The 10,184-nt window shown below is 34.9% G+C and overlaps 3 protein-coding genes across 6 annotated transcripts; 1 reads left to right on the top strand and 2 right to left on the bottom strand.

Annotated features, from left to right (window-relative positions):
• The first annotated feature begins 1,141 nt into the window (after positions 1-1,141).
• On the top strand, positions 1,142-1,941 carry LOC113525961 (gamma-crystallin S-1-like). Of its 4 annotated transcripts, none has more exons than XM_026912661.1 (3): positions 1,142-1,150; positions 1,278-1,520; positions 1,607-1,941. In XM_026912661.1, exons 1-3 carry the CDS (start codon positions 1,142-1,144, stop codon positions 1,880-1,882), a joined length of 528 nt encoding a protein of 175 aa, XP_026768462.1. In that variant the 3' UTR covers positions 1,883-1,941. The 4 variants fall into 4 exon arrangements, with proteins under 4 accessions (XP_026768462.1, XP_026768463.1, XP_053090336.1 ...); XM_026912662.1 differs by having other exon boundaries at positions 1,278-1,524; positions 1,614-1,941; XM_053234361.1 differs by having other exon boundaries at positions 1,278-1,532.
• A 1,193-nt stretch (positions 1,942-3,134) lies between these two features.
• LOC113525955 (gamma-crystallin M2-like) lies at positions 3,135-4,955 on the bottom strand. Its single transcript, XM_026912648.2, has 3 exons — positions 4,392-4,955; positions 4,054-4,296; positions 3,135-3,734 (listed from the first exon to the last, which is right to left on the bottom strand). The coding sequence occupies exons 1-3, from the start codon at positions 4,398-4,400 to the stop codon at positions 3,462-3,464; spliced, it is 525 nt and encodes a 174-aa protein (XP_026768449.1). The 5' UTR covers positions 4,401-4,955; the 3' UTR covers positions 3,135-3,461.
• A 454-nt stretch (positions 4,956-5,409) lies between these two features.
• LOC113525953 (uncharacterized protein C2orf80) lies at positions 5,410-10,118 on the bottom strand. Its single transcript, XM_026912646.3, has 9 exons — positions 9,979-10,118; positions 9,744-9,849; positions 9,409-9,490; positions 8,931-9,007; positions 8,715-8,802; positions 8,547-8,624; positions 7,457-7,544; positions 7,261-7,367; positions 5,410-6,896 (listed from the first exon to the last, which is right to left on the bottom strand). Exons 2-9 carry the CDS (start codon positions 9,782-9,784, stop codon positions 6,828-6,830), a joined length of 630 nt encoding a protein of 209 aa, XP_026768447.3. The 5' UTR covers positions 9,785-9,849; positions 9,979-10,118; the 3' UTR covers positions 5,410-6,827.
• Positions 10,119-10,184: the final 66 nt, after the last annotated feature.

Raw genomic sequence — 10,184 nt, 5'->3', positions numbered from 1 at the left:
AAAGAGTGCATTAATAAACACTGGTAAGTATAATGTTTAACCGCTAGAGGGAGATACTGAGATGGTAGAATGGGCAAATTTGAAAGGAAAGAAATATTTTGATGATATGAACCACACTTAATCCAAGTCATGACTGTTAGCACAGTTACAGAAATATAACCTTTGTCTAAGCAGTGATGTAATTTTAAATTCCAATGTATAATTGATCACAGATAGTGTGAATTTTATAAATGAGAACAGTGTAATTGAGATGAAGCCCTGCTCTTACATTATGATACTTTTTTGCATGTGCTCATTGTCTGAATCCAGCTGAAGTATATAGTACTAGGATGAATATTACTACTAAAGCCAGCTGAATGACAAATATTATATTATATACTATTATAGTCACACAAAAAGTCTTCAAGGGTTCTTTGTATAGTTTAGGGTCCTTAGCTTTTTAAAAGGGTTCTAGTTCAGAGCCAATAGGGAAACACACATTTGAAAGGTCCTGCATAAAACCGGTAAGGGACAAGCGAAGAACCTTAAGGGTTCTAGATTACAGCATTTTTTGTTTCTAAGAATGTACATAGTAAGTAAGTTAGTGTTGGACACACATTGTGACCTATTGTAGAGCATATGGAAAAGATAGTAGTCATGCGTGACTACCTTTTTGGAGATTTTTGACCTTTTGACCTACTTTTGGACCAAACATGATTTCCAGGACTACAGAATGCATGAAAAAGTGGTTCTTTTAAAAAAATGAGGAGGCATAGCAATTTTAAGATATAGAATATTCAGACTCAAGCAGGGGGAAGCACAGTAGATGAATTTGGTGCCTTACTCTTCTAGGGTCCAGGGTTAACCTTTAGTTTGGGTTCTGCATATTCTTCCTGTGTCTGTTTAGAATCCATAAACATGTATTCTGTTATAAAACGAATCCATACAAGGGGTTAACTATTACCATTTAATTCTTTGCCAGAATGAACAAATGTAGTGCAAATACCCTTTGTTGCTTGACAGCAGACCATTCTGTTGAATAAAAAAGCTGACATCAGAAGTTAATTGATGTCGCTGGTGATGTGGGTTATCTGAAACGATATAAAAGAGTTGCTGTTTAATCACTGGCAGTGTTGAAGTGATACACTGCTAATCCATCACTATGGGAAAGGTAAGCCTACTAGCTCCTCTTTTTTATTCTATTCATATGCACTTATAATCACATCTGTAATGAAGATCTAATTAGGTTTTAAAATGTTTGATTAAACATACCATCTAACAAAAATATTTGGTTACAGATTATCTTCTACGAGGACAGGAACTTTCAGGGCCGTTCCTATGAGTGCACCAGCGACTGTGCTGATCTGTACTCCCATTTCAGCCGCTGCAACTCCATTCAGGTAGAAAGTGGGTACTGGATGGTGTATGAACGGCCAAACTTTATGGGTTACCAGTACTTTCTCCCTAGAGGGGAATACCCCAATTATCAAGGGTGGATGGGTTTTAACGACTGCGTCAGATCCTGTCGTATGATACCTCAGGTGAGCCTCATTGTATAATAGAAATATATTTATAGAAATATTGTTCATTTTGTGTATATCAATATTAAAAAATTTTTCATCCCTAGCATCAAGGGTCTCATAGAATCAGGATCTATGAGCATTCTGACTTTAGTGGACAGATGATGGAGCTTACTGATGACTGTCCATCTGTCTATGATCGCTTCCACTACAACGACATCCATTCCTGCAATGTGCTTGATGGATACTGGCTGTTCTATGAGCATCCCAATTACAGAGGCAGACAGTATCTGCTGAGACCTGGTGAATACAGGAGATACAGTGACTGGGGCGCCATAACCCCAAGGATTGGGTCCATCAAGCGCATTATCTACTCAAAGTGAATGGCTAAAATCTTGATCAGTTGAGTTTGACCAATAAATTTCAATTCATTGTCTCCAAATTGTTTTTTTTTTTTTTTGTGATTTGGTGGGTTATTGATGGTCCTGAGTGTACAGTTAATCAAAACAGTTAAACAGTTCATTTTCAAACTCTAAAGGATAACACTGATTCTTTACGGTAAAATGTTACACATGCATTAATACTCCATAGTTTATTGATTACAAAAGAGAATGAACTATTCCTAAATTTAAAATAAAAAAATATAAATCAGGGTTTAAAAAAAATCTTTACAAAACCAGCCTAATGTTCCTGCACTATTAACAGTCATTGCAAATTCCTGCTGTCCTTGAACATAAAGAAGGAAATTCCTAAAAGACTCCTAAAATCTTCAGATTCAAGATAGAAGTGTTATAATTTTTCAGTTCTCCTAAGATGAATGCAAAGTAATAAACATGGTTGTTTTAAAGACTTGGTTTTCATTATTAAATTTTCGCATTATAGTTATTCTTTTTATTTTTAATATAGTGAAAATGGCCTCTTAAAAGTTCCAACTCACCCCCAGTACTGCAAAACAGGTACTAGAATAACCAGTATAGTTGCCTTTGTATAATCTTCTTGGGTGTGTGCAAAACAGAAGGCAGCTGCCTTGACGCCTATGCCGTCTTGTCGGTTGGTGTCTTGCAGGGACTTGATGGCTAAAGGTTTGGCAGTAATGACCTTGATTTAAAAAAATAGAAATTGCGGTATTAATGATACAAAACACTGATTCTTGATGATTCGTTCATTCTGAGTAGGTTGGTTGTATATTCCAAGCGTAACAGATCATATAAAAGGAGGCATGTTTTTGAAATGGGGGACATTCAGCATGATTTTTGGCTGAGTAGGGCATCTGTTACAGCCCTTCCGCAGCTGCTGGACTTAAAACGGTATTATATGTGGTATCCTGAGGAGGTGCTGTTTTTTTTTTTCTTATCTCCAGGGCATTTGACATTGTGTGTTATCAGTGTACCCAACACCATGGAGGAGCAAAGGGAAGGGCAGAGTATTTGAGTATTTGAGTATTTTATATATATATACACAAAATCAAGTAAATATTTTATGCACAGTATAAGACCCTATCAAATATTATTGATAGTGATTAAATTAATATACTTTTAGTTATAACATATCTATATGAGCATTAGTTACACAGACAGTTGAAAGTTAATATCAAAGCCAATGCAGATTCACAAATGGAAGCTAAAACAGTAGCTTTCTTTTGCAGCACAGCTTGACAAATTTTTATTTTGCATCACCATTGATTCAGTTGCTGTTTGATATTGATATTATTAATGACTTAATACCATAATTTTCATGTTTTAAATGTTTTTGTAATAAGCAACTTTTTATTGTTAACGTTACAGTTTCAAAGAATGATGATTATGGCCATGAAGATACCACTGCACCATTAATAAATATATATACTTTAAATATTATTCATCCTGCTTGTCATTCAATGTTATCTATTTGTAGAAAAGCAAACAAATCATATAAAATGGATTTCTATGAAGGAAAAATACTCTTTAATACATAGAACAATATTTAAAATTCAGTGATGCGTCTGAAAGAGCCTACAATGGAGCAAGTAGCACACCAGTCGCGGTACCTCCTGTACGCTCCAGGTTTTAGGAAGTACTGCCTGCCTCTGTAATTGGGATACTCATAGAAGATCCAATACCCATTCATCACTTTACAGGAGTAAACACGGCGGTGATGGAAACGGTCCGAAACAGAGGAACAATCATCCGTGAACTCCATCATGTGACCATTAAAGTCAGCTTTTTCATAGAGTCTTAGTCTGTATGAGCCCCTGTACTGAAGTCAGATAAAAGAATGTATTCAGAATGTATGATACACAATGAGAGATAAAGATAATTTATATTTATCACACAACAGATTTGGAAAAAAGGATCTGCTTTTGCGCGTAATTTGAAATATGAAAGACTACATTTTTAAATAAAAAATATAACAGAGGGAAAATTTAAAAATGGTATTTCTATATTGTTTTGATATACTCCAGATACCATTATGGACCAAATATTGTGATTTTATGAGGATTGGTTATTATAACATCACTTTTTCATACAGTTTCACCTTTAGTCCACAGTATATCAAGAATGGCAAACAAGCATACCGGTGGAATTATGCGACAGGATCTGATACTGCTGCTGACACCCATCCAACTTTGGTAGTCAGGATAGTCACCTTTTTTCATGAAATACTGGTGACCTATGTAATTTGGCCTTTCATAGATCATGAAGCAGCCACTCTCCACTCTGATGGAGTTGCAGCGGCTGAAATAGGAGTGCAGATCTGCGTAGTCGATGCTGCACTCAAAACTACGGCCTTGGAAATCCCTGTCCTCGTAAAAAATAATCTGGAATATAAAGCAATGGTGACATTACTCATAAGAATAGTGTAAGGCAGTTAATGCTTTAGTTTAATACAAACAGTGGTACAAAAAAATCCCACCTTTCCCATGATGTCTGGTGGAGAGGTTCTGTTTCCCAAGCTTTTTATACTCCTCTTCACAAAGTATTATCAGTTAAATCAACAGAACTAACAGCATAACCGTTTACAGTTGTGTTAGTGAACAAAACTGGTGCTGTAATTTGAAGCAAGAATACATAACTGATAGTTTTGTTTTTTCCCCCACATACAAAGACAAAGGGAAAGGACTGGTGTGGTACCCACTAGTCCATGTTACAATAGTAACAGAACAATATGGAAAGTACATGTTGCATTTAAAGGGCTGTGTGACAATGAGACCAGGTACTCAGTCCCAACTCTCATGTACTGTATGAACTACTGTTTTCCAGACTATACAGCATTTACTGAATGTTTACTACATTTAATTCAAAGCCAGTACTGGATTCATAAACAGAATACAGGCTGCAGTTTCACTTATAGAGCCATGTAAAGTGGAGATAATTGCCCTGAATACTCCATTCAGTCAAAGAACTACACTGCAAATGCAGACCTCTGCATCTGGTCAGAGAAAAATATGCATCTATCTCTGTTAATGTATGGAATGAATATGTATCATATAATTCCATTTCAACTATTTGAGAGACAAACAATACACTGTGCACATAATTTGCTAATCTAAGCTGTAGTAAAAAACTCAGATCCTGTGTAATTATGTTAGGAAAAACATAATTATAAAAATTTATACCACATTGCTATTGAACGCAGAAGGTCTTCATTAGTTTTTTTTTTTTTTTCTTAGCATGGCTCACACAGTAGTGCCAGCAATAAAGCAAACACAGGTTTATATTAATACACTCATTCTAACATGTATGTTGTTGTTTCTATAGTAACAGCTCATTCGGAGGGACTTGTATGGCAGACACTCCACATAATTTAAGACTAATAATAAATAGATTAAATACTGTGTTAAATACTGTGTCATTTAACAAAGAAAAATGCATAATCTTTGATATGGTATCTTTGATATGGTTTGATATATTGAGACATTTAAGACATTTACAAAGCAAATGCTTTGTAAAATATTCTGTGCTTTCCGGTTTCTCTGTAACAAGAGAGAAAAAAAGATAGGCTGGTGAGAGAATGACTGTTTATAGCTGTTATAATGTAAGTGATAACAAGAACTAACTTGTTTCGTGAAAGTTCCCCAGCATTAAATGTAACTAAATAATAAATGGTTAAAATATATGATGCGTAATTCATTACTAAATTAAAAAATTGTAGTCATAAGCAAATTGCTGTGGTGTAAGAGAAATAAAACACTTTGGGAAGCGCTGTTACTGGAAAATAAACCACTTCAAAAGAGCAAGAGAACAACCCTAAATGACTGACAGCATTTTATTCAGTGTAAGACAAAGAAATTTGTGTGTAAGACAAAGGATGGAGTCCATCTCTGGACTCACTGCATCCCAGTATCTCTTTTACTCATAGGCCTTTAGCAGTAATGTGTGATTCTAGAGTTGGGCTACTCATACATGAGCCAGTGATGCCAGTGAGCATCTGTCAAACTGTAGGACCTATTTGATAATGAACAAATAAATGTTCAGCTCAATCTATAAGGAAAAAAAACCCAGTGCATCTATAAAGGAGTAGAAAATGAATTTATAGCATCGTTAACAAAGTTGTTTGAAATAGTTGCTGGTTAATGTAACAATACAGCACAACACAATCACACAAAAAAACAAACAAAAAACAAACAAAAAAACAGATATATTTATAAAATAATATCAGACCCCATAAATAAAAATAAACATGAGAAGTCACACTTTCCCTACCATATTTTTGAGCTGACTGTTGGTGTCAACTCTGGTGTAGTGCATGTTTTTCCAGACCAGAAATACCCCATTTACAGAAAATAACTCTCTCAGCAGAACTTTTCAAGTATATCACAATCATGATTCTGTTAACCACAATAGCCACACAGCAGCATTAGAGTTTCCAGCAAAAGCTATTGCGTAGCAAGCTACTGGAAAGCCTGGTCAGGTGAAACCATAGCATGCTGATTTCTCATGGATTTATACTTTTTTTGCTGAAATTCTACAGATAATTTTATTTATTTAAAGCATTTATTTTTAGAAAGAAGCAAAATTATTTGCCAGTGGAACAAAACAATTTTAAGCTTGAAATTAGAAATATAATGTCTAGAAATAGGCTTAATAATTGTATATATGTTGATAGAATTATCGCATAATGAGAAATAGTAGATAAATTTCACTTTATGTGAATAAGTTATATTAATAGCATATCACTTCATGCACTAGTGTATTAGGCATTGGCTTTTACTTAAATTACTAAACATGACCCAAGACTTCTACAAGGTCAAACTACAACTGAGTTGTTTTTTTAAAGGTAAAAATAAAATCTAAAAGATATACAGCATTACCAGAATGTTTTAAAGACTAGCTACTGGATGAGGAGTCTTCAATCCTGCTGCGATTCCTCAGAGCCTTCATAGTGCTTTGTTTGCTCTTTCAAGGAATCCTCACTGTCCTGTACACAACAGAGTACAGATCATTAATGAAATGGCTTAGGTTATGCCCTTGAACTCCAAGGACCCACATGTGAGTTCAGTTTGGCGTAAGACTCAGTCTATGGAGTTACAATACATATGGTACTATATGTATAACTATACTGTAGATTAAATTTTTTAACTGCATTTGCTACTGTATTTTAACTGTATTTGCTAAATAATTCATAGTAGTATGATTCATAATGGATGGCTGGATAATAAACTGTGTTAAGATTGACAATCAGACAAATGTGTGATACAGCGAAATAGACAATGCTTTATAAACAAATATATCAAGAGAGAAAAAGAAGTGGTTCATTTACTGGCAGATTCTTAAGAACTCACACTGAAAGACGATAGAGAAGAGGGGGTTGGGGAGGATGCCTTCAGCTCTTCCAACTCTGCTGATGCTCCTTTATTACGCAGAGTATTCCACCTTTTCAGCATCAGAGCTAATAAACAAAAAGCATTTTTCTGTGATGCACACATATCAGACACTGCCAGAGAATAGTCAATGCACAGTGTCACATAGAGTACATACTGTGTTTTCTTGAACGGTCTACTGCCTTAAAAGAACTGAGCATGGCAAATGGGTGAGAGGACAAGGAGAAAGGATGAACGATGTTGCTCTGTGGAAATCACAGCAGTGGAGGTGAGATGATACAGTAGTTCCTACTCCAGTCATGCTGGGCCAGAGTTCAGCACAGTTTTCTTTCCCTGCTTGGATTCAACTCACCAGGTTAGTAGGCAAGGCTAGCAAGTTTATTAGGTGTGTAAATGAGCAGGGAAATCACCAAACTGTGGACTCCGGCCCTTCAAAAGTTGAGCCCCCCCCTGTTCTACAACATAAAACACTGACTAACAATGTCTAATTTTAATAAAGTATTGTTGAATTATATACTTTGATCCATATTCTGATATTTATTACATATATAATTACCTATACCACAGGGTTTTTGGATCCTCAAATCTAATTTGTCAGAAAGCGTTGATTAATTTTCTATAATGGCACGGCTCAGACAAAAGTGCCATCTGTAATTCAAATCACAGGTTTATATTAATGCGCTAATTCTAATATGTTATTGTTTCTATAGTAACAGTTCATTCACAGGTACTTGTATGGCAGGCACTCTACATAATCTAACAATAATAATAATAAACAGATTAAAAAACTTTCTTTGTTGTTATTTAACAAAGAAAAATCATTGTTATGGTGAAGCTTTATATAAGGTGAAATTTATTTTCATTTATGGAAGAAGTGTCTGGACTTAGTCAGGGTCAGTAAGTTTTCTGCCACAGGAGAGTCTTCAGAACAGAGGACTTTTTGCTTTCTGGTTTTCTTGGTATCATGACATGCTGAATTTTTTGTCTTATCAACTTTTGTCTTATTAACTTATTACCATTTATAGCTCATATAACAAAACTTGTCTCGCAGATGTGCCACAAAATTAAATAAGTAAAAGTATGACGTCATTACTAAATTAAAAATAGCTGTGATATAAGAGGAATAAAATATGCTGTCATTGGAAAATAATTAACTTCAGAGCCATATCACAGCACGCCCTGTTGTGTTTTATTTCTTACATATTTTAAAACAATGCACTTTTATAAATTCTCACAAGTTTCTTTACTTTAGTGTATGGATGAGGGCAGGAGGCAGCTGGCTTGCAGCTATACAGCGACAGGATCTCATTTACAGGCAGGCTATTCTGAAATGAACAAATATAAAATATTTATTTTGCTGACATGGTTATCAACATGAACCTTATACAGTATATAGATCTATCTAATGAACGTACCAAAAGCATCCCTGCAAAGGATGAGAGGATTATTGCCTCTCTTTCCAGTCGATTAGGACAGTAACTGTGGCTGGGACTGATGGCTCCTCTACAAAGATAGTTCACAGGTAAATATCTGCTAGCAAGGGTAGAACTGCGAAAACACTCAGGATGCAAAAAATAATGAGCAGTATAAACATTTTTTATTTTAATAATCACACAAAACACATTACTCACATAAGTTCATTTGCATCTCGACCCTTTTTCTCATTCAGCCACCATAAAGCCACACTTATGGCTAAATCATAATGAGCCTGTATATAAAGACATAGTCAGACTTAAAGATGCGAAGACAGTTTGCACTGTGATTCTACTCAAAAAACATCCATTTCATCTGTTTCTGGACCTACTACCTAAAATATCATCAATAATCCAACCATCTCTAGTTCAGTTAAGGTCAGAGGAAACATCACTGGGACAGTGCCAGACTGATTGCAAAGGGAACAAAATAAAACTGAACCTATATGACATTTTACACATAGTTCTTGATTACTCATTTATCTTATTTCAAGTCAAAACACTTACATATTGCATCTTTAGCAGTGATAGGCTTAATAGTTTGTAATTTGCATAATATGGAGTACAAAACCATACAAACCATACATAGTACACCTATACTGAGTATGGCTTTCTATTTATATAATCAGATTCTTACCAGATCATCCAGCATTGAGGAAGAGCCTTTCCCCTTGGGGTCAAAGCCATTTTCCCTGAGCTTTTGTCCAATATAATGACCACTCATAAAATAAGAAAGATATTGCCTTTTAAAGAAGTCACATTATTCATAATGTACATTGAATGTTTTAATGATGGCCGCATCATACTCATACCGACATTATATATATTCTATCATATTCATAAAATGTCACTATGGTGTTGAAACTATGCCAACATGCCTATGTGCAGATATCTTCAGAGTAATAGACTATTTAATTGAGCTTTTATCTTTACAAATCACATTCATTATTGAAGGCCTCATGAGGGACTTACAGCAGGGCTTCAATGTTTCGCTTCAGTTGTCTGGTTTCCATGTTTCACATAACCAACAAAACAATCAGGACTGGCTCAGGAGGACATTTATTTCCAAATGTGCACACTGAAATAATATCCGAATTTAAAAAAAAAAGAAAAAAAGAAGAAGAAGAAGAAGAAAAAAAAAGCACTGTACACTAAAAGACAACAATATTATAGAACATTACACATTCATATTTCAGTCTCCACTCACCTCTAGGTTAATCTATGTCCAAGGGCAATAACATACACAGTGCAAATGTGAAATCCTATTTTGTACAGGAAAAGCGGCCTATGCGTATGACTTTGAATTCAAAAGGACATCTGTGAAGACCAATACAAACCAGAATTTACAAGTTATGTGTAGAAAGGTGTGCAAAGTGTACATTCTTTCAAAATCAGTACACAAATAGAGAAAAA

This window comes from Pangasianodon hypophthalmus, chromosome 5 (genome assembly GCF_027358585.1).
Source record: "Pangasianodon hypophthalmus isolate fPanHyp1 chromosome 5, fPanHyp1.pri, whole genome shotgun sequence".
Classification (NCBI taxonomy): domain Eukaryota; kingdom Metazoa; phylum Chordata; class Actinopteri; order Siluriformes; family Pangasiidae; genus Pangasianodon; species Pangasianodon hypophthalmus.
Note: the sequence above shows the minus strand (reverse complement) of the source record. Positions and strands in the feature narration are given on the sequence as shown.